Source organism: Anomaloglossus baeobatrachus, chromosome 2, assembly GCF_048569485.1.
Source record: "Anomaloglossus baeobatrachus isolate aAnoBae1 chromosome 2, aAnoBae1.hap1, whole genome shotgun sequence".
Taxonomy (NCBI): domain Eukaryota; kingdom Metazoa; phylum Chordata; class Amphibia; order Anura; family Aromobatidae; genus Anomaloglossus; species Anomaloglossus baeobatrachus.
Window position 1 is genome coordinate 84512834 of NC_134354.1, and position 24990 is coordinate 84537823.

General features: G+C 45.4%; 1 protein-coding gene across 4 annotated transcripts in view; it reads left to right on the forward strand.

Annotated features, from left to right (window-relative positions):
• CRYBG3 (crystallin beta-gamma domain containing 3) overlaps window positions 1-24990 on the forward strand; it is a 246891-nt gene that overhangs the window by 41221 nt on the left and 180680 nt on the right. For all 4 annotated transcript variants that reach the window (XR_012750420.1, XR_012750421.1, XM_075335127.1 and 1 more), the window contains exon 2: window positions 18581-18650. Coding sequence is in view for 2 of the 4 variants with exons in the window: in XM_075335127.1 (XP_075191242.1) it covers window positions 18581-18650 (70 nt within the window). In the remaining 2 variants the exon portion in view is untranslated. The remainder of the gene's footprint in view (window positions 1-18580; window positions 18651-24990) is intronic.

A 24990-nucleotide genomic window follows, 5' to 3' on the forward strand; every position in this document is an offset into this window, starting at 1 on the left:
CCTCCATCAATTCCTTTACTCCCTTTCCTTCCTTGCTCCTCATTCATTCCTTGTGTGTGCACTCCGCCCAAACCCACATGCACACTTTAATTCATAAATGTGACATTTCAGAAACTACCATCACCCGATACCGTCTGTGTGGTCAGATGTTTCCTTTACACTTGAATACAAAGTGATTTGGTCTTTTGTTGTCTCGTATGAAAAAATGATACATGGCAGCTACCAGGAACTATTAAAAGGTTATTCTCATTTGTTAGATGGATACATTTGCAAAGTACTTGCAAAAACAAATACACTTGCAGTTCACTTATTGTTAAAATTTGGTTATGTGCTCTCCAGATTTTTACTTTTTTTAATTTTGTTTAATGGTTATTAACAAATGAATTGGCCATCGCCGCTGTCCAGATTGATAGAGATGAGCGAACCCGTGAAAGTTCGGATCGGCGGGATCATCCGAATTCTAGATAAAGTTCGGTTTGGGACTCAGACTTCACCTGAACCCCAATGGAAGTCACTAATTGGACAGATCGGGTCTCTACTCACATGCAGCTGCCATACATGGAGCACTTCCAGTGGCGGTTGGGTGAGGTTTTTCCATTTTTTTGTGTTTGGTGCACATTACACCCAATCACGTTGTTGTTATTCCCAATGCGAACCAATCAAACACTGCAAGCGGCTCTCACTGGGCTGAGCACCGAGTGTACCCGAGCACAGCGATGCTCGAGCGATTGGTTTGCATATGTAAATAACCCGAACTCCGAACCCTGTTTTTTTTCCGTAAAGTTTGTATTCGGTATGAACCCTGAACACTGAACCTCGGGATCACTTATCTCTACCTACAGGCTGTTTGGTGCTGAGCTTGTAAGTGCTGCACTGCAGCTGGTCGGAATCGCTGGACTGTTATGTCAGCTCTTCATCTGGCCAACATTATCCCGCTTTTGATGCTGCAACATATAACAGCTAAATCTTGAACAACGTTCAGGACAGCAACGTGATGATGCTGCAGGCCTGAATTATCAGTCAAGGTGGAGGACAGTTTTATAATTACAGCTTCTACGTTGACCTGTGTCTCCATAGTTTAAAGGGAACCCGTCATCAGATTTGGCCCCTATAAGCTGCATCAACCGGCAGTGGGCTTTTATATATAGTATTCTAGAATACTCTATATAAGAGCCCATGCCGCTGTGTATAACATACAAAAACACTTTTATAATAGTCATCTAGGGGGCGGATTGGTCCAATGGGTGTCGCTGCTCTCTGTTCCAGCGTATCCTCCATCTTCCGCAATTGCCGTCCTCCTGCTCAGCCCTGTACATGTCGCGTCCAGCGTCATTCATAGAGAGGGCTCCATTGCGCTCCTTTGCAGGTGCACTTTGATCTGCCTGGCTGAAGCCAGATCAAACTACTGTAGAGCGCATGTGCGGGTGGCCTTTGACCTTTTCTCATGCCTGCGCATTAAAGTACTCTGCTCTGCCCTCAGCAGGGCAGATCAAAGTGCGCATGCGCTAGAGTACAATGGAGCCCTCTCTGTGAGTGATGCTGGATGCGTCATGCACGGGGCTGGGCAGGAGGACGGAGATCACAGAAGATGGAGGAGGTGCTGGACCAGAAAGCAGCAACACCCATTGGACCGATCCACCCCCCTAGGTAAGTATATAAGACCTTACTGGTGGTGGCCGCAGTTTATAAAAGCCAAATCTGGTGACAGGTTCCCTTTAAAAGAACTATTGTGTGTAGTCTCAGTGACAGTGATGTGTTACCCTCTTCTCTGGATGTCCTGCTTCGATCAACATGTAAGCAAGAAGATGGGGCCAAAGATCCACATGTAGTTTACAGGAAAGCCAAGTCCAGCAGTCCAAGGTCCAATTTTTTTGCAGTGAATAGGGCTCTTTGTAGTACCCAAAACAGCTGTGTGGTCTGGAGTACTGGGCATGGAGAAATATGATGGGATTGCAGAGTCTTCATTCTCAGGTTTTTGTGGGGGTCTCAGACATTGAAACCCCACTGATCATCAAACAATGGCATTCCATCTCTTCATGATGGGTGTTCATCCATTAAAGGGGTTTCCCTAACTTTTTAAATCAGTTGTCCTATGTGGGCCATTTCTAGTGTATAGAATGTATTATTGTCCCATATTAGACCCATCTGGTATTGATGGCATATCCATTCCTAAGGTCATCTGCTGAAATCACATACAATATGAGTATTAACGTGATCAACAGGGGGGCTCAGTGGTTAGCACTGTTGCTTTGCAGCACTGGGTCCTGGGTTCAAATCCCCCACCTAGGAAAACATCTGCAAGGAGCTTAATGTTAATGTCAGTAAAGCACTGTACAATTATTAGTGCCATATAAGCAAAACACAATAAATAAAAAGGTGATGAAATGGAGCAGAATCCTTAGGGTATGTGCCCATGATCAAGACTCAGTGTTCTGGACGCGGTGTGTTCTGACCTGCGGGGCCGCGAGTCTGCTCTGAAGAGACCACAGCTGCCAGTGCCCATGATCCGGGCTCGGGGCGCTGCAGTCTCTCGCTTGTGTTCTCCCTACGAAGGATGCTTGCGACTCCCCAGCAAACAATTGACATGCTGCGGCTCGGAAAGTTGCACCGCAGCTCAGTGTTTGCTATGGGAAAAACAAGCACAGTGAACATGGGTTTTCTAGAAATCCCATCCGCTGTGCTTGTACTGTACATTGCAGCATTGTGGACACAGCTGACGCATGCTGCATTCAAAACACTGTGAACACTGATCATGGGCACGAAACTTGAGAGTGTATTTTGCACACTGTTAAGATTCCACATGTTAGACCCACTCAAACATTAAACTTGGCCCAGAAAACCCTTTTAAGGAAACCATCTCTGTTGTGTTTCTTTTTTGTATGATATAATTAGCAGCGCCCTGAGCTACGATGTAGTCACCGGCCCGTTGGGTCATTATCAGGAGGTCGTGTCTAGGAGGAATGATTTGTACAATGTGGATTTTGGGAACATAGTGGGTGTATTGTGTGGCGGATTCTGGAAATGATTTAAAACAAAGAGATCTGTATGTTTTGTTGTTCTCTGACTTTCTGTTTGCTCGTGAGTCCTTTTATTCATCTTCCAACACATCTGCGGAGAGCCCAGAACTGTTGGGTCTGCTGTGCTTCATTATCCATTGTGTAGCATTAGCCATTATCATCATTGGCGTCCTGATGTTATCAGTGCGGTGTGTAATGGGGGAGATACTACAGATGTTACTGATATTAGTTTTTCCAAGCTATTTATTAGCACTGGTCAGATTAAGGGCAAATAGTTACATCCTAGTTATCTAGTTTCTAAATGGATTCTGTACAAAATCTAGCATGTATGACCAACTTTAGATATCATTGATCCCCACGTGCCAGCGTTGCATCGCCTTCTTCTTTGTGTCTTCCTTTTTAGCATTTTGGCTTCATACATCACGTTCTATTCTTCATTTTCTATGGCTTCCTAGTTCAGTACGATATGAGTACTGTACTCTGTGACATTATTAAAAATTCATCAGCTTTTTATTTAACAGGCACCAAATGTAAATTAATCATAACATTGAAATACTGAGATTCTTGATATAATGTTTGACGGGCCTTAATATCCAGGACACCCTTTCATTGTGGCACTATTGGACATCAGTAGACAATAAATGGCTTTATTTGTCGGCACTGTATCCATTAGGTTCTGTTCACATGTCTATTTAAGATTTGTTTGTAACAATTTCAGTAGAAAAAAAGATGGACATAGAAAAAAAATAGAAGAAAATGGATACCAAACTGAAACCAAAGTCTCCGTCTTTAAAGAGGACCAACCACCAGGATTTTCCTATATAAACTAAAGCCAGTGCTATACTGGGGCTATCATGCTGATTTTATACATACCTTTAGTTGTGAGATCGGATGTATAGTTTCTGAATTATAGGCAAGTAAAGTTTCTGAAATACACTGTTATTTGATGAGAGGTGCAATGGAATATCTAATAGGTGCGTCAGGTTTTGCTTGTTATTCCCGCCCCTGTCTGCCTGTCTGTCTTTCCTCGCCCCTGTCCTTCCTCCCTCTTTCCCCCCTGTAATAACAGAGACGGGGGGAGGAAGGACAGGCAGGCAGACAGAGGCGGGAATAACTAGCAAAACCCGACCTACCTATTAGATATTCCGTAGCTGTGGTTGGTCCTCTTTCTCTGTCACATCAGATAACACTATCAACCCTCAGATATGGGATTAATCTTTATTTCGCTAAGGACCCACCGGCTTTCAGTCGTGATGGCGCAGCGACAGTCATCACTCATAGTACTATAAGCTGTGACTATGCACGCCCGGCACATTGACCAATGTCCAGCTCGGCACAGATGTTCTGTTTGACTGAACAACGGCGGCTCAAGGAAAGTGTAGAGTTCATTTTGTTCCAGGAGCGGTGTTCTCAGTACCGCGGCTCCACACCTTCCTAATGCTATTAACCTGCAGATTAACCCTTTATTATCCGTCTTGGTTCCCCACAAATCTGTTTTTGTTCTGCTTTGACGGTATCCATTCTTATTAGAGGTGTTTTTGAAGACCTTTAGTGTTTGGGGTATGAGCAGTACTAACAAAAAATGATCTGTTAAGTGGAAGACCATCCATTAAGCTCCATTTCCCATAGATTTAGTGTTAAAAAATTCATCCATCTACTGTTTGTTTTTTATCAAACAGTTAAAAAGGTTGTTAGAAACTACATTTTTTGAGTATTTCCAAAAAAACATATCAGATGGAAAAGAAGACTTTTTTGGAAACTTTTAAAAAACATTCATATGTACGGCTTCTGTAAATGGACGTTTTGTTTCCATTTTTATGCTTCTCAAATGGATCATAAAAATGGAAGTTAAAAAATAAGGTGAACACAGACGTATCCCAAAGCCTAGAACCAGGCGTTATTTTACCAGGACTGGAGCCTGAGTTTAATTGGCTGGAATTCTCTAAAATTACCATTTTCTAAGCCTAGACCTCGACTGTAAGTAATGCCTATCTCATATTCTTCTTATGCACAAAGCTGTGGATAAAACAAGCGCAATAGGGTCTTGCCCAATATATAGGAAATAGGTGAAAAAACAGGCTACTCACCTTGTGGGACCCACAACCAGTATAAAAACGATATCAATGCCCGCAAGGTCCATGAGTCCTAAGGCTGAAGGAAATGAACAGGAACCTGGCAAATTCGTGGCTCAATCTGCGCTGCTGTGAATAAGATGATGGTCCAATCCATGGTATAAAGGAGAAGGTTCTTTTATTGACGCGTTTCAAATTGATTCCCTAGTGATAACCCTTCTGAGTGAGGGAGAAGTAGGGAATCACTTCGAAACGTGCCAATAAAAGAACCTTCTCCTTTATACCACGGATTGGACCATCATCTTATTCACAGCAGAATAGAGCTAGGCTCCTTTTATTCTTCTTATGTACAGGAATTCTAGGAGTTGAGATATTATTGAGAGCTACTTTTCCTTGTGACTACCTATGATGGAACTGTGGTGGAAAGAAACTAGCCTAGCTACTGTGCTTAGATCAGGGTCTGGTGGACCTAGGGACTCATGGTAAACTGGGTCACTCGAAAGTTTTTTAACCAACTAACAAAATATCTGCAGCATCTTAAAACAAATGAGCCCGGGGTAAGGAAAGTACTGGTAAACAACTTGTTACTTGCAGGCATAGCTAATAAAAATGCTACTGAGATAAGACACTGTGTACACAAGCCCAAATGTCATATTCCTAGATGAGGGGAATATCTGGAGCTGTAAGCTTTGCAGTCTCATCGGGGTCCCGGATTCTAGGGACCCAAAACGTTGCTTTGTTCCATATGAAAAGTATAGTTGGGGACCCAGTTGGAGATTTTGCAGTGGGATCAGAATACACAATGGGGTAACTTGATTGCAATTAGGATTGCGTGCGAGGATATTGGGCTACGTCTTCAGTGGAGTAACATGGAATATCTGCATGTGATTGTAACATTGCATACAGGGCATATTTTACTTTTTGTGTCCCGGAGAGGTTTACACAATCTGCAGAGAATATCTGTTTGGTAGAAACTTTGTTCTCAAGGAGCCAAAACATTTGGGACTACAGTCAAATGTTATTAGTTATGGTCTGAAGAATAGCATGGAACTCATTGTACGGTCACAGGGAGAATTATAAATCTGCCCCCTCCCGGTTTCAGGAATGTTTGTTGTGATGTTTGTGACTAGCAGGAAATCATTTGTGTGCCTTGCGGTTGCCAGGTTTGTGAGCTCAATGCTTAGTAATGCCTGAAGGAGAGGTGGGTCACAGTGTATGGTGTTGGCTTTCCATTGTTGCCTGTAATTTATTCTTCGCCTCATCCTACTTCTGGTTCCAGTTCAGTTCCTGATATTTGATATGGAAAGTCAGATTGAGAACTTGTTAGTAGAGGCTTACGTCAGCCCAAGCTATGGCTATTATATATGTGTCACCCATTCTGCAGATGGTGGCCAGAATCTAGGGTGTAAGCTCAGACTATCCTACTATGCTGAATTTTCTAGGTTGTTGTTGTGTAATTGAAATATCCTCCACGGTCATAAACGGAAGAACCTAAATCTACAATGTAAAAAATGAAAGGACTTGGACAATTTTCACATTCCTTTTTTGTCAAGAGTTCCTAATAATAGGCCGAACATTGCCAAGACGATGGGTAAATGTGCGGTGTTCTTCATGCACTCGTTGGGTGACATGGCGGCGTTGGATTCTGTTCATACTGCAGAGGCTGGCAAACTGTCTGGGATTATTTAGTTGCACAGCCTGTCATGGTCCTAGGCTGGTTCTGGCTTCACTGCTCTCCAGTACAGCGGGAGTTAATATCTGCTGGCCTGCGATCAGCTGTTGGAAGCTCAGGCTGCTGATCACCATCTCCAGCCTTTATAAGGTTCTGGATTCTGGGTCTGTTTGCCAGATATAGCTTTTTGCTTCCTGGTATCTGTTGTGATCCAGTCCTATGGTGATCTTCAAGTTGCGGTTCAGCGTGGTGTGCGAGACCTCCAGTTATTGTATTTATTTCCTACCTAGTTCACATATTGTCCCCCCTTTGTCTTTGAGTGCAGTGTCAACGAGTTTTCGTTTACCCTTGTCTGTGATTATTTGTGGGGTTTTAGTGACTGGGTTTCCGGCCCGCTCCCTGGGTGGCAGGAAGTAGTCTCAGGGCTTGAACAGGAGACAGGACCACGTTAAAGGCTCAAACCTGGCTACCATCAAGTCTACTTTTGAGATAAGGGACAGCACAGGGGCCCCAATCTTAAGGTCAGCCTAGGAGCCCCTGTTCCATCCGTACACCCCCGTGACAGTAAGTATAGGTAGGCTATTGCCTAGACCAGCAACTCAATGCAAATTAATTATACATTTTTTTTATTGTTGAAGGCTTTATGGATATGAGTATATTACAGCTCTGTACCATCCCTCAGTCATTATACAGTGCCCATAGACATCTATGAAACCTTACTTTCCTGTCTTCCTGTTTTCGTTCAACTCTCTGAGGTGGCGATTTTCATATTTAAATTCTATGGGGAACATTACAAGGGCTATAAGTCTTACTACACTGACTTGGTGCTCTCTACCAGGAGAAATGTTTCCCCTTGGACTCCCTGTCAGGGGCGACTCACCCAGCCAAACCGGTTCTCTCCTGCTTTATTATAACCAAATTAATTAGAACAGGAGTATTATGCCAGAAAAAAAACAAAGAAAAAACAACTCCTAAAATAGTTATTTTATTAATATTAGTATTAAAATCATTAAGTATAAAAGCTAAATTGCTTCTAGTATCTGAATATTATAGATCAGTCACGTAAGGTGAGTGTGGAAGGTAGAGACGACTGGTGGGGTAAGTGATGGTAGTCTCTTAGCTATAGGTAAGCCAGCTAGATAGTTGTAGTTTAAAGGTAGTCGTCCTATGATTAGGGAATGGGGGGTTATCTCTCCCTCTCTTATTGCCTACCTACCAGCGGAGGTGCACCATGAAGTTTTGGGTACCCCTCGCTCCTCGTCGTCTCTCCCTGCAACCTAGCAGTTGCCAAGGAGGCACCCACCACCAAGAGAAGATAATTAGTGCCAGTTGTCACAGGTCAAATATATTTGTTTTACTTAGATTGCCATAAATATGGCAGCCAAAAAAACTGCTCAGGCAAATAAGTCTGCACAGTCACTTACCCCACCAGTCGTCTCTACCTTCCACACTCACCTTACGTGACTGATCTATAATATTCAGATACTAGAAGCAATTTAGCTTTTATACTTAATGATTTTAATACTAATATTAATAAAATAACTATTTTAGGAGTTGTTTTTTCTTTGTTTTGTTTCTCTCCTGCTTTACCCTGATGAGGGGCAAACATCCCAAAATGAGTGCCTGCAATGAGTTCTGGTTTGACTTTGTATGTTAATTCATATATCAAGCTTCTTTAATGGGTTGTTATTGACTTTTAAGATGGCTACTTCCAGTAGGTGGAGTTCCTGACCTCTTCTTTCTGAATAGACGGTCTCCATATTTAAATTCCATGGGGCGCTTAGCTTGGCCTATACGTCTCTCTATGCTCCAAAAGGAGAAATAAAATCATGGCATGCTCTGTCAGATCCTGTAGCATGGAGCCACTGGAGCTCCAGATTCTGACAATTCGGTCTGCCATGTCTACTAGGCTCATGCAGAGATTTAAGAGATGAGTAGGAGTGGAGTGGCCTTTACCTGCATAATCTAAATGAGCAATTCAAAAACATTGCCCTGTTCCAGCATCCAGTCCAAGTCTCTGTGTTTACTTTTATGCTCAGTATCTACTTTTAACATTGATGGCCTATCCTTAGGATACGCTATCAATGTCTGATTGCCTGGGATCAGACACCCTGCACCCCCGCCGATCAGCTGGTTTCGGTGCCAGCCGCTGGAAATGTTCAGTTCCGGAGCTACTTTCTCTTTGACTACATGTCCACCCCCTATTGATTTCAATGGGAGGTGGTTGTGCAGTAACTGGCGGTGGCGGCAATCAGAAGACTGGGCAGCTGCGGAACTGAGCAGTTACGGCCACAGGCTGCACCTAGAACAGCTGATCGGCAGTAGTACCAAGTGTTGGACCCTGGCCAATCAGACATTGATGACCTATCCTAAGGATACGCCATCAATGTAAAAGTATTGGACAACCTGTTTAACGCCTCTTTTGCTTGCTATGCCCCGCAACATCATGATATCACATGTAGCTTAGTCATTTTGTGCGCATAATGCTGGGTTGAGGATGCTGGACACAGAGGTGAAGACCAGTAGCCATGCATGGACTTTGGATGAGGATGCCTCAAATTGAATGGCTCATCTCAACTGCATAACATTAAAGATTTGTCTATCCTTCCTCCAACTCTCTAGTTATTATCTACAGCAGGATGGCTGTGGCACACTATGGTAATAGCGCAGCAAAGGGCCCATTCAAGTTGAGTGAGCACTCAACCCTACTTAGAGCGGCAGAGCACCAAAGCACTCTACAGTGGATACTACTGGGCTTGACTCTAAAGCCTCAGGGCCTAATATTGTAATATTATATTTCTTATCTGTTATACAGAATACTACACTTAAACTAGTCTTAAATGCGTACGTTAAAAAAAAATCCAGCATGTTCATAAACATCAAACTATACCTCATAATGGTTCTGTTGCCGGAGCGGACACCAACGCATAAGGGCCACTGTGCATGAACAGTATATGGGTCCATTGCAGTCCAATAGGTCCTCATAAAGCACAAGTCCACATGCTTTGGGGGTACTAGCGGCCCCCTTACCTCATGGGCCCCTATATAGCTACACATGTTGCACCGATAGTATATCTGCCCCTGGTCCTGTGGTTTATTACTAATGTATGAAATGTTAATGATATTTACCATTATAGAAGCTTTTCCCAGAATTACTACGTATACAAACCCGGAGAGACTGGCTTATGTGCCACACATTGGGACATCTGTCTGTTTCACCTTGTCATATATCACAAGATTTGTCATCTCCTTACAAGCACTAAGTGCAGTGGCGGATCCTTGAAGGATAAGACGGCTCTATGAAGTGTATTAAATATGAATGACTCCAAGACTTTACCTATCTGCTCAGAAAATAAGGTCGAGATCCAATATCGCCATTATTCTCCAGTGGAAATTAAAAGCAGCTTAGAGCACGCATTTATAATTCATGAGTAATCATCATAGTTTATTATGGAAATGATGTCTAGGACATCGGCAATGATTACTTTCCTAAAAGCAAAGATATTTTTCCATTATTGTCCTTACCCTGGAAATGTTGCATGCCGGCATATTAATATTGAACCAGACTAGTATATATAATCCATCCATATAATCTTTCCACAAAATCTATAAATGTCTATATGGACTATAGTGATAAATATTGGAATATAGACCATTACAAACCAGGCTGAAGGCCATTTGGAAGGAAAAAAAAAAAGAAAATGTGCATTTTGTGTCAGATCCACAATACTTTGCTAACTCTGAGGCTTTTTGAGGAAATGTGAATAAATCACTTTCTTGGGCACCAGTGCGGATGCACACAGCACCGCCGCTAAAAGGGGTTTTCCAGGGTATAAAAACGGAATTTTCAAAGAGTACGGAATAATTAAAGAAGTAGTACATCCCCACAGCTAAATTTCTAACCATAAACTAACCACACTTGTTTGTTCTTCCTAGTCTGATTGTCACGATGCTAATAGCAAGGGGCTCCTATGCTGTCCCTTACACTAGGGGACCCTAGGCTATCCCTCACCTACGGATTACTTCTAATGATGGAGACACCAAAGTCTCATACCTTACTATACTATTGAGAAATACTGCTCTAATACCCCCCTTCCCCCAGGGAGGGAGGTGGCAGGAGCGAGATGGCAAACAGATAAGGATAGACAAGGGAAACTCAAAAAACTCTGACACACTGCACACACAGGATTAGACAAAGAGAGACTCAGTAGAAAAACAAGAGCAGGAGGGTAGCAACAAAAATGCAACAAGGGTTAACTCCGCAACTGGACATAACAACAGGTATCACACCCGATAGTCTAAATCAGAGGTCCCCAACTCCAGTCCTCAAGGCCCACCAACAGTGCAGGTTTTTGGGATTGCCTTAGTATTGCACAGGTGTTAATGTAATTACCTGCCCAGGTGCTGGTTCCAACAGCAGTGCAATGCTAAGGAAATCCTGAAAACATGCACTGTTGGTGGGCCTTGAGGACTGGAGTTGGGGAACCCTGGTCTAAATGACCACACCTCCCCAGACTAACTGAGATAAACTATAGCTGGCATAGGTGGAAGAATGTAGCCAGCATATATAGGAGGGGAGCAGATGTGATTGGCTCCCCCACAGCAGGTGATCAAAGGAGCCTAACAAGCAGACTAGCAGAGATTATGTCCTGCTACCCTGCCTCTGAATTAGCACTCAGCAGATTGACGCCCGAATCTGGCTGTGTAGATTATAGTCACCAGAGGAGTTATCAGGCGGAGTGTCAGAATCTGTAGTCTGAACAGAACCTGACGCTGCCATGACAGTTGGCAAAGCTTGTGAAAATCTGTGTGTGGTACTGGTCTTGACAATGTTGGCATTTCCAGCAATTTACGGGGTGTAAAGCAGAAGTATAGCCAGGTGGGGACCCAGTTAGCTTCAGAATTGGAAAGTTGAGGCTGAGTATTACTTCTTTAAATTGATACAGGAGGTATGCTCAACAATTGTGAAACTTTTCACAACTATTCATAGCATAACCTATATTTGCTGAATCTTTTATGGGCATGAAGACCCATTAGTGATGAAACCTCTGGTCATCATTAGTATAATTCACTAACATATGGCTGGTTCATGTGCTATTCCCTGGACATCCCCGCATTGTTCTACTCTGCACCACTGTTTGGTTTGTGTAGCCTTGGAACAGTCATTGTAAATATTTAACAACAAACATAAGACTCATCTGTTTTCCTAGACATGTCTTAAAGTGGATCTATTAGCAGATTTCACAGCTCAAATAGCATATTGCACATAGATCTCTTAGACCTGATGAGGCTAGTGGACTTCGGCTGTCAGTCCATGTCAGAATGGTTGTAAAATCCTGAAAGTTTAATTTCAATTGTACAGGAACTAGCCTGATTGGCAGCTCCTCAGGGTCCCTCCTCCCTGCTGAGATGTCATGTCTCAGTACAAGCTGCAGCTGTCAGTCAGCTTTTTCTCTCTTCTAGTTGGATTTATAAAATGCTACTGTAGTTTTCAATAAAGGACTATACAGCCATTCTCATATGAGTTTTCAAAGTAAGTACACTGGCCTGATCAATTCTATAAGATCTGTTTAATAATGTATAACGTTTGTATTGTATTGACAGGATTCGCTTAACAACTTTAAAGAGGTTGTCCACTACGTCCACTACTTTAACACTGATGGCCTGTCCTTACGACAGGTCATCATTGTCTGATCGACGGGGTCCAACAGCCAGCACCCCCACCGATCAGCTGTTCTCGGCGGTAGCAGTAGGCAGCCTCAAATGCTCAGTTCCGGGATTGCCCTATCAACTTATAGCGGCCGCAGCCAGGTACTACACATCCGCCTCCCATTCAGATCAGTTGGAGGCGGATGTGCAGTACCCGGCTGCAGCCGCTATCAGAAGACAGGGCAGCTCTGAAACTGAGCATTTCCGTGCCTCCTGCTGCCACCACCAGCACTGAGAACATCTGATCGGGGGAGGTGAAAAGTGTTAGACCCCGGTCGATCAGACATTAATGACCTATTCTAAGGATAGGCCATCAATGTAAAAGTAGTGGCCAACCTCTTTAAAGGACTCTACAGTCTTAAGGCTGCTTTACATGCGTCGATATCTCGTGCGCACCCGCCCCCATCGTTTGTGCGGCATGGGTAATTTGTTGCCCATATCGCACAAAGTCAGTAACCCCCGTCACACTTCCCTCTCGAACAACCTCGCTGTGGGCGGCGAACATCCACTTCCAGAAGGGGGAGCGACGTTCGGCGTCACAGCGACGTCACACAGCGGCCAGCCAATAGAAGGGGAGGGGCGGAGATGAGCAGGACGTAAACATCCCTCCCACCTCCTTGCTTCCGCATTGCCGGCAGGTAAGCTGTAGTTCATCGTTCCCGGGGTGTCACATGGAGCGACATGTGCTGCCTCGGGAACGATGAACAACCGGAGCACAGAAGGACGTTCGATTTTTTTTGAAAATGAGCGACGTGTCAACGAGCAACGATAAGGTGAGTATTTTTACTCATTCACAGTCGCTCATTTGTGTTACACGCTACGATATGTCAAAGGATGCTGGATGTGTGTCACTAACGATGTGACCCCGACGACATATCGTTTGATATATCGTAGCGTGTAAAGCCCGCTTTAGACATTTAGGGCATATTCATCCACTGAACATGCCATGGATGTCGAATAGATACGGGCACCACCTCTTATCCCCACCTATCTCTAGAACGGGTAAATATTGAATCGGTTGCTTCTCCTGTCTTCTACCCCTTCTCACAATGTTTCCACCATGTCACAGGTAGACCCAATGGAAATTAACAGATCCCCCATCAAACAACTCTCCATATCTTAGCCTCATGGCCTCCTGATTTTGGAAGTTACACCTACTTTTTAGGTTTTGATAGGCCGAGTTTCAAAGTTTTAAAAAAATACAATAGTAAAACAAATTTGTAAAATAACCTGTATAATGTTTTCTTAAGTTTCAGGCACATTTTTTGTTGTGTTGAGGAAATGCGGTCAGACCACATTCTCTTAATTTACGTGGATGCAATGGAGAGCGGCATTGTTACACAACCAGACCAGGAAAAAAAAACTTTTTACCTGGAGCTACAATTTGAATAGACATATAGTGACTCACACGTATAACTAGAATTATACTGTGTGCACAATTAGAAGACCGTAATTCAGTTTACACGAGTATTGCTTTATTTTAGGCCCGTTTTATATACTTCCTGCATATATAATAGACAAGGAGGTACACAAGCCCATTTTCAAGTCATTTTTGGTATCGATAAGTCCTAGCAGTGCATAGTGCTGTCTTCTATACTGGATTTTCTTTACCTATCGGCAGAAATGGTTACTGGGGACATGCACCCACAAGCAAAAAAGGTGTATGCTACAGCCAACTGACGGAATAATTGGAATTCCATACTGTATGTTTATGTTCAGCGCTCATTACATGGGTGGATCAGGAAAGCGGGCACCTTCTCCTCATGTGTTTTCAGAAGTGGAAATGTTATCCAAGATGAAAAGCAGATGTGAGGCCCAGCATTTTAATTCCTAGTGACATTTCCGCATAAAATGCCTGGAATTGAGAAGACTGAACATCATCCGGGCACAATAATTGTTCCTGTCGCTGCCCCTTCAGTGCTATTCTACATACTCGTGTTCTTTTTAACAGATTGCTTAGATTACCTTCTGTTTTTGATGAAATATATAGGAGGCCCGGAAGGAAGGAACATAAAGGGTCATTAGTAGTAATTAATAAAAGGTGGCAAAAATTAAAACACCGGCTCAAGGGGTTTTTCCACAAACAAAGTTAATTTTAAACAATAGATCTTGCTATAATAATAAGTTCCACAATTGGATGTGTTTAAAAAAAATGTCCTTGTGCTGAGATAATCTTATATATGTGTCCCTGCTCTGTACTGTGTAATGGCTGTGTCTGACCGTACAGAGACATGGTCTGATCATACCACGGCTCCAGGGAAGGGGAGGAAGAAAGAGTATAAAAACATTATAGCATGGGATCATAGCTGATTCTTTTTGTGAGTTAAAACATTCCCCTGCCTGAATTATTTGCCATCCCGTGCTGTAATGTCTGTATACTTTTATTACTTCCTCCCCTGCCCAGGAGATGTATATGGTCAGACATGGCCATTCCACAGCACATAGCAGGGGCACATATATAAGAATATCTCAGGACAGGAACATTTTTTTTTAAATACACCCAATTGTGGAACTAATTATTATTCCAAGATCTATTGATTAAAATCAACTTTATTAGTGGGAAAACCTCTTTAAGAGTCACCACAATTGTATCCCCCATTGAGGTTCTTTCCAGATTTCTTTGAGTAGTAAAATAAAAGATCTATCTGCTCTTATGATATGTCTGTTTTACTAAATACTCCTTATTTCCCACTTTTTCTTAAAATTTTGTGTTATTTCAACCTTCAGTTATTTCTCCTAGAAACCGTATGGATATTTGAGGGTTACCATTACCATTGCCACTGGACAAGTCTAAAACTATCCAACTAATGCTGACAATGTTAATACAACATTTTAATATGATCTGATATGTTTTTTTCGTTTTTTTTTTAAATTGAACACTTTTTCCAAATGCATCATACCAGGTTCCAAGTGTGGCAGCACATGCAATACCTACAGATACAATAGTACAGATTTGAAATCCTTATACACAATGTTTTGAGACCTTCAAAGCTATGGAATCCTGATTTTTACACATTAATGGCTAACTTTGGTTAATAAAATTGCACTAAGTTTCCATTTGAAATCTTCATTTCTTCAGGCATTATCAGACCCCTGATAAGCAGTTTGCCACCTGATTCAAGGTTCATATTTTTCTCATACAGGAGTGCCCCTCTCTGTAATATAGGCTGGATGGGAGGTCTCTATGTATCCAGTGGGCTGTATTTTTGTAATTTGTTTTTTCTAACTGAAAATCAGACTTTTCTTTAATACGCGCATGTGAATTTATTTGATGAGTGATGTTACTGAGCCGCCAGTGATGTTCTTGAGCCACCCATTCCAGTACGTCTTACATTCTTCATCTGCAAAGAAACCATCATACTTTTATACATACATTTCTGTATATTGCTTTACATTTGACATTTATTAGTTTCATATATCTAAATATTCTAAAAATTCTAGGAATGTTAATAAAAAGAAAACAACCTGCAGGTTAGAATTGTAGGAGCGGCCAAGTGATAAAACTTGTTTGTAAATAGGGAGAAACCTGCTTCTGTGTTTTAATGAGGTCAATTGAGGCTATCAGAGTATAAATCCTGCCAGATCTTATTGTATTCTACTGGACTCCACAGTGATAACAATACTACACTGCCTTGAAAAAGTATTCCTACCCCGTGAACTTTTCTACATTACATGTACAAATTTAAATATATTTTATTCAGAACCATAAAAAATCCAGGCTGTGTATGATTGCGCTTCCGTAGGAGGCCAGAGCGGGGTGATCCTTTTTAAAAATGATTTATTGATGTCCACATAATCCCCATACAATGCGTTTCGGCTAGCAAGCCTTCTTCAGGTATAATATAAGCAATATACCTGAAGAAGGCTTGCTAGCCGAAACACGTTGTATGGGGATTATGTGGACATCAATAAATCATTTTTAAAAAGGATCACCCCGCTCTGGCCTCCTACGGAAGCGCAATCACACACAGCCTGGATTTTTTATGGTTCTGATTCGTGGTGCCTATGTGAATCCAAATGAGGATTCTCTCATAGTGTCCAGGGATTGCTGCAAGCCAAGAGCGGCTAGTTGCCGTTGCTCAATACAGCTACTTTCAAGGCGAATTATACCTTCGAAAAGGTGAGCATTGAATTCATTTATATCCAAGCCTTTTCACCATTTACTGCGCTTAGGTCAGCGCCGCACTTGTCTTCCCTTTTGTACCCATCCAGGCAAACTATTCAATTTATCAAATATATTTTATTGAGATTTTATATGATAAATCAACACAAAGCAGCAAGTATTTGTAAACATTTTAAAAAATATTGATCTGAAAAATGTGACTTGTATTTGTATTCAGCCCCCTGTAGTCTGATACCCCTGAGAAACCAATTGCCTCTGGAAGTTACCTAATTAGTAAATTGAGTCCATCTGTTCATAATTTATTCTTAGTACACCTACTGCTGTTTTGTGAAGGCCTCAGAGGTTTGTTTGAGAACATTTGGGATCAAACAGCATAAAAAAGGAACACACCAGACAGGTCAGGGATAAAGTTTTGGATAACAATAAAGAGTTAGGTTATTTAAAAAAAATTAGCCCAAGTTCTGAACATCTCACGGAGCACTGATCAATCCATCATCCAAAACTGAAAGGAGGCAAACCTACCAACACATGGCCATCCACCTAAACTGACATCTCAAGCAAGAAGAGCGCTAATTAGAGAATCAGCTACAGAAATATACAGCGAAGGTAGGAGAATCTGTCCACAGGTCAACAATTAAGGGTGCTTTACACGCTGCAACATCGCTAGAGATCTCGTTAGCGATCTGCCGAGATCGCACATAGGTCGGTTTTTATAGAACTGGTCACGTGTGATCTCGGCAGATCGCATCTGTGATCTGGCGTGTTACATCGCTAACAAGATCGCTAGCAATGTCGCAGCGTGTAAAGCACCCTTTAGTCATACACTACACAAATCTGGCCTTTATGGTAGCGTGGTGAGAAGAAAGCCATTTATGAAGGCCAAACCAAAGAAGTCCTGTTTGCAGTTTGCAAAAGCCCATGTAGGGGACATTGCTAGCATGTGGAAAAAGGAGCTCTGGTCAGATGAGACCATATTTAACTTTTTGGGCTAAATACAAAACACTTTGTGGGACAGAAAACTAACACTGCACATCACCCTGAATGCTGTAGCTATCAAAAGTACCTAGTGCAAATATTGCACACTCCCAGCTCAGAGAACACATAAAGTGCATAGCATATGTAGTAGTATAGGCTCAGTAACTTCTAAAGGTAAAGTGCATAAATAGATGATATAACCATAACTAGCTAAAGTGTATGGGAAAATAGGCTCAGTAATCCCTAAGAATAAAGTGCATAGATAGATAATATAAGCACAACTTAGCTAAAGTATATAGGCAAATAGAAGACACCTGAAAGGAAGCTGTTTTTAAAGAACTTACTACAAAGCAATATTGATCCGTCTGGTTACGCTGCCCCAACTCACGTTTCGTATTCTACTTCATCAGGGAGCCACCTAATCTAAGAGTGCTCTTAGATTAGGTAGCAAAAATCTGCTGACAGATTCCCTTGAATGGGTAGGAAAAGCTTTGACTTTTTTTTGACTTTGCATATGAGAAAAACAGAAGCCACACTGACCATAAATGGATGAAAACCATTTTTACGTTATATACAGAAAAAAAGAAATGTCAGTATGGGTCCATTCTCAAACCTATGTGTGAATGAGCAGCTTTAAAACATAGTTTATACTTTTTTGAGGCATAATTTAGGAATTGCAGTCATAGAATTGCATATTGGCCCAGCTTCTATAACAACAGTAAAGGAACCCCCACATACAGTGTTAGAGTACCATATATAAACAGTGGCAGCCCAAGAGCTGCACAGTAACTTGTCTTTCATTTATATCTGGTGTGCTATGTTCTTCCTACTAAAGTTATTGTATAGTTGTAAATTATTTTTTGCTTCGGATGTACCGTAACCGCTATGTGCAAATTATCACTTGTGGATCACTTGGTGCTTATACACGATATTACTGATATTCTGTAACTGACAAAATTGATATATGTATAAACCAGCTCATGAGTTTCTAACGAGTGCCCTTCTGTTCCAGACATGAAGATAATCACAGCGACCTGACATTGGACCGACCTGAAGATCTATCACCCACAGAACCGGAACATGTAAGTAAAGATAGTCCCAGTCCAGTTCTCACCTTATTCTCACTTTATGCCATTCTAAGAAAACCAATAATGGTAGAGAATCTGAACCCTACCTGACCCCCTATAGTAGACATATGTTAAAGGAGAGGACGTGCACGTGTGTCCCCTTCCACTGAATTTTATGCGTTATATAGACATTTAGAAGGGCAGTGAGCCCCATAGGGGGTGAATGGACCCCATGACGATCGGGAGGGTGCAAGGTTAGGAAGGGGTTAATTGGTTTACATGGGATAGGGGATATATGGGACTATAGGATTGGTAGAAGGGAGCTGTAAGGGGATTGGAGGGGAGCAAGGAAGGGGTGGGGGGTTGTGCGAGGTATAAGAGAGGGGGTGTACTGATTACCTCCCCTTTTGTCGCCGGAAAGTTGTGTCCCCAGGACGTATTGCTGCCTGCTGCCATGGCTGCCCTTGCTGAGCTGCTGGAGATGGTGCGTGGGGCCTCCGAGGTATTAGGGGTGGACGCTCTGCGGCAGCAGCTGGCGGCGGTCTGTGGGGCTGGAGCGGCGCTGCCTGCTGCTCCTGCGCCCGGGCCGTTGCTACGTGCTCGGCGGGCGCGACCGCCGGAGCGCTACTCCCCCAGCTGGAGGGGGAGAATGAGATCCAGGAGCCCCTGCGGGGACCCTCTGGGGCGGCGGAGCCCTTCAACTCACCAAGGGGAGCTGCCGGCCACCGGGAGGAATCCTCGTCGGAGATCCCGCGGGTCGGGGGTGGGCGGAGCCTCGGCGAGGCCCACTTCCGGTCCGCGGCCTGCACAGCCCCAGACCGGAGCGGGGATAACAGCAGCCCCCAGTGATGTGCCGGCTGGGGGTGGCGCTCGGCGTTATGGACTGACGGAGGAGACTCCCTGCAGGCCGCAGGGGAGAGATACAGGACGGAGGGCGGGAGCGGATGGGAGCGGCGATGTGGGGAGATCGGAGGAGGGGTACGGTGGCCCGCAGGCACGGATGAGATCTGTAATCACGGTCCCCCCCATCGAGGATCGGGCTGGGGGGTGTTCCCAGCGAGGGTCAAGTTCTGCACGGCCTTCCCGCAGTCGGCAGGGAGGGAGCCCACTGAGAGCGACAGGAGAAGTGGCGGCGCAGCAGTCTGTCATGATTACAGCGAGGAAGGACGGCGGCAGGGCGCCACGGCGGGCAAAAAGGAAGAGGTCTAGCAGGAGTCGCCCGGACGAGCAGGGTGCGGTGACCGTGTAGGTTGACGGCCGCCAGGTGCGTGCTGTCCCCTCGCTGGTCCCCCCTGACGATTTCGGCAGCTCGTCAGACTCCGGCGAGGAAGAAGGAGCAACGGCAGCGGCAGGTCGGACAGAGCGGCAGCAGGAAGATCGTGGCACGGCTGTTCCGGCGTCGGTTCAACGGCAGCCTGGTGAGCGGACGACAGAAATGTTTCATGCTGTGGGTAGCACGGGCGGGGGTTCCGTCGCGGGAAGCGTTGCACAGGGGGCGAGTGCGGTCGGACAGTCTGGTTTACCGGGCCCGGAGTTTTGGGGGCAGCTTTTGGGGGTGTTGCAGGGGTTGTCTGCGGAACGGGTTAGTCGGATTGGGCCTGGGGCCCCGGTGGGGGCGTGGGTGGGCCCCACGGAGGTGGTGCAGACAGAGGCGCCGGTGCGCGAGGTTGCGGCGCAGGACCCTACCTCGGCGGTAGGTACGGGACAGGCGGCTGGTGGGGCGGCTGACGTGGGTGCGAGTAAGGAGGCGGAAAAGGAAAAAGAGAAGGAGGATGAGGTTGTGCGTTTGGATGATAGGGCACGGAGTGAAATTTATGTGTGTTTTGAAGGTCAGTTAGGGGTTCATTTGAAGAAGGAGGTGAGGGAAAAGATTTGGAAAGCGGAGTACGTGGAAATTTTTTCCCTGCTTCCCTTGGAGAAGTTTAATTTGGATAAGGTGAAACCCAGTGATACAAAAAAGGAGAAAGAGGATGAGGAAAAACGGAGGTATAGGTTGATCCCGAGGACGTTTACTAACTGGCTACAGGCCTTTGCGATCTTAGCCAGCGTGATCGGGGAAAAGGAGCCGGAACATTGTTCCGCCCTATTTGGATATATGGACGCGATAGGGGAAGCGTATAGAGTATATGGCGGTTTAGGGTGGCTAAGATATGATGAGCAGTTCCGGCAGCGGAAGGCTCTGCGGCCGGGTGTCCAGTGGGGCCACAAGGATATTTCTTTGTGGATGCGGTTAATGACGGCTCCGGCTCAGCCCTTTCGAGGGGGTGCCGGGAGCCCGGGTGCGAGTGTCGGGTCCGCGGCTGGACAGAAAAAAGGGGCTTGTTGGCAATATAACGAGGGACAGTGTAAGTTCGGGGCCTCTTGTTGGTTCAAACATGAGTGTTCCGGATGTGGAGGGTCCCACCCTCTGGCCAGGTGCTTCAAGAAAGGGAAAGGAAAGGCGGGGGAGGGGTCTGGAAAAAGGGAGGACGCCAGTGAGGGTAGAGGCGATGCTTCCCTATTTAAATAGATACCCGGATGTTCGGGCGGCGGAGTTGTTGGCACGTGGTTTTACGGAGGGCTTTCGGATTCCGTTTGAATCTGAGGCGCCGGTGTTTCGCCCGGGAAACTTGAGGTCCGCAAAAGAACATCCGGCGGTGGTGAAGGAAAAGCTGCAGAAGGAGGTGGAGTTGGGGAGGATGGCGGGCCCATTCCAGGACTCGCCATTCTCCAATTTACGGATTTCCCCCCTTGGGGTGGTACCTAAGAAGGAGCCGAACAAATTTCGGCTCATTCATCATTTATCTTATCCGGCAGGATTGTCGGTGAATGATGGGATATCACGAGAGTTGTCGGCGGTATGTTATGTATCGTTCGATAGGGCCTTGGAGCTGGTAAGGGTTGCAGGGCGGGGGGCCCTGATGGCAAAGGCGGATGTAGAAGCAGCTTTTCGTTTACTCTCGGTGCATCCAGAGAGCCTTCATCTCCTAGGGTGCATGTGGGATGGTGATTACTATGTGGATCGCTGCCTGCCGATGGGCTGTTCCATTTCGTGTGCTTATTTTGAGGCATTCAGTACTTTTGTGGAATGGGTAGTCAAGGAGGTGGCAGGAGTCCATTCAGTGATTCACTATTTGGATGACTTCTTTTGCGTGGGTCCGGCGGGCTCTTCGGTTTGCTCCTTGTTGTTGTTTACGTTAGAGCGGATCGCTCGGAGCCTGGGTATTCTGTTGGCAAAAGAAAAAACAGAAGGGCCGGTGACGGCGTTATGTTTCTTAGGTATCGAAATTGATACACTGGCAATGGAATGCCGGTTGCCGGAGGGGAAGCTGTTGGATTTGAAGGCGTCGGTGCGTTTTTTGTCGCAGGCCAAGAAGGTGCGGTTGCGGGATTTTCAGTCAGTGCTCGGGAAATTGAATTTCGCTTGTCGCATTATGCCGATGGGGCGGATATTTAATAGGAGACTGGCGGGCGCAACCGCGGGGGTAAAAGCTCCAAATCATTTTGTCAGAGTGACAAAAATGATGAAAGGGGATTTGTTGGTTTGGGAGGAGTTCTTGGACCGGTACAACGGTCGGACCCTTTGGAGGAGCCAGGCATTGTCCAATAGCCAACTGGAATTGTACACTGATGCGGCTGGGGCGACAGGTTTTGGAGCAATTTTTCAGACGCGCTGGTGTGTGGGAAAGTGGCCACGGCTTTGGGTGGAAGCAGGTTTGGTAAGGAATTTGGCGCTGCTGGAATTGTTTCCCATTATTGTAGCGGTGGAGTTGTGGGGCCCTGTTTTTGCTGGACGAAGGGTTTGCATGCATTGTGACAACATGGCGGTGGTGCATTCCATCAACGCACTGTCGGCAAAATCCCCGCGGGTTGTGGGGTATTTAAGGCATCTGGTGTTGCGTTGCTTGGAGTTAAACATTTGCGTGGTGGCTCGGCATGTGCCTGGGATTCGAAACGAGGTGGCTGATGCACTATCACGGTTTCAGTTTTGCAGGTTCAGGAAGCTGGTGCCGGAAGCAGACGCGGAGGGAGAACCTTGCCCGAACTGGCTGTGGGACCTGGCATCGGTATAGCGTTTGAGGGAATTCGGAGATCGGTGTCTGAGGCTACTTGGTGCCGATATCAGGCGGTGTGGAAGGAATGGGCAGAGTTGGAAAGTAGGGAGTTCATGGAGTCGGGTTACAAGGGTCGAGTGTTGGGGGTACTGATGTTAATTAGTGGGGATTTTTCGGAAGGTCGGTCCATTTCGGTGATTGGTTGCAAGTTGGCGGCGTTGGCCTTTTTGTTCCAGATGCAGGGGGTTCGAGACGCGACTAAGGATTTTCTGGTGCGGCAGGCGATGAAGGGTTTTCGGAAAGGGGCTCAGTCGCGTGACAGTAGGCGGCCGGTGTCATTGCCATTGTTGGTGCGTTTAGTGGGGATTTTGGGGGAGTTGTGTTCGTCTCCTTATGAGCGGGTTTTGTTTTCGGTAGCTTTTGTATTGGCGTTTTTTGGGGCCTTTCGCATTGGTGAATTGGTCAGCCCGACTAAGCAAGCGATGGGTGGTTTGCTGTTGGAGGATGTAATGCTGGGGGAGGATAGAGTGGAATGTCGGCTTCGCTTTTCGAAGACGGATCAGAGGGGCCGGGGGCGCTTAGTAGTGTTGTTCGCTTTACCGGGGCACCAGTTGTGCCCATTGGTACAAGTGTCAGAGTTTTTAAAGGTGCGCGGCGGTTACCCTGGCGTTTTTCTTAGACATGCGGACGGATTGGCTTTGTCGCGGTACCAATTCAATGCGGTGCTGAAGATGGCTTTAGCAAGGGTGGGGGAGGAGCCACGTGAGTACGGGTCTCACTCCTTCCGCATTGGGGCGGCAACGGAAGCCGCCAGGTGGGGTTTGAGTGAGGATTGTATCCAGCGGATTGGGAGGTGGGAGTCTTCCAGGTTTCGCTTGTACATTAGGCCTCATTTGGTCAGGTGATGGTCAGGGGTGGGGGATTCTGGGTTTGTGTTTGATGCTGGTTTGTGGTAATTTTCTTGTTCTGTTGCTGTTTTATTCGTGGTCTTTGTATTTTGTAGGTCCATGCCTTGTGTGGATCCTCAGGCACTCCTATGTGTATTGGGGAGCGTTGCGAGCGGATGTGCGTCGTGACGGTCGGCAGCTTGGAGTGTCGCTGTCGGAAGCTCGAGTAAAGTGGCTCGGAATTCGGGGCATGACCTGGGGTAGAGTGCGCCCAGAGGTGGCTTATTATAGCCGTATGGATCGTGACCCTGATGTGTTAATTTTGCACGTGGGTGGGAACGATTTGGGAGTAAGGTCGGCGAGGGAATTGAAAAGGGACATAAAGCTGGACCTGTTACATTTGTGGAGGGCGTTCCCGGGCATAGTTATTGTTTGGTCGGACATCATAGCTCGGACGCAGTGGCGTTTTGGTAGGTCGGTGGACCGTATTAATAGGGCTCGGAGCAAGCTGAACCGGGCTATTGGCAGGTTTGTGGCGAGAAATGGTGGGTTGGTGGTGCGGCATAGAGAATTGGAGGAGTCCACGGAGCAGTACCTAAGGAGAGATGGGGTTCATCTGACCGATGTGGGTCTGGATTTATGGATGTTGGGTTTGAGGGATGGCCTGGAGCAAGCACTAGGGGTGTGGGGAGCCCGGGCCAAGTAAGGGTGTCACTTGGCCGGTCTGTGGCGGGGTGATAGGTCCGTCTGAGAGGTTGGGAGTACCGACAGTCGGTTTTTGGTACGAAGTCGCTCAGGGGGAGTGGCTTCAGAGTGGATGGGAACTTGTGGGCGGAGGTCCCGCAGGTTCTGGGTAGGGGTAATTAACGATGGAACGTTGTTACCCCTCACCTTGGGCTGGGTGGTCACGGCCGAGGTGGTCCTCTGGGCCGGTTTGGAGGTTACGGCCGGGGGGTTAGGAATGATGGTTGGCCTCTCGGACGGATCTATCGGTGTTTCTGGTTATACGGGTATATATGTATAAGGTTAAGTTTAACAATTGAGTGGCATGTTGGGCCACGAGTTTTTGGTATACATATATACGGTAAATAAAACTGTGGCCATTCCTGCAATAAAGTCGTGGTTCTCGTCTTTATTTAGGTAGATATGGTACGGGGGTGTTTTGCATGGTAACCTGCTTATCCCTTATAGATGCGTCAAGTGCCGTGTTCACATGTGTAAATGCTGCATTTTTTTCTGCTGCTTTCTGCAGGTGCCCACAACAATTAAGCAGTTATAATCTCTGATTATTGTATTTTTTATGCTTTTTTATGCACTTTTCCCCTTATTTGATGTATTTTTTTTGTGCAGTTTTTTTTCTAAACAGGAAAGCTTTGATTCTGCAATTAATAATGTAACTGTTTTCTATACATGCATTTTTTAGGCTCCCTTTAG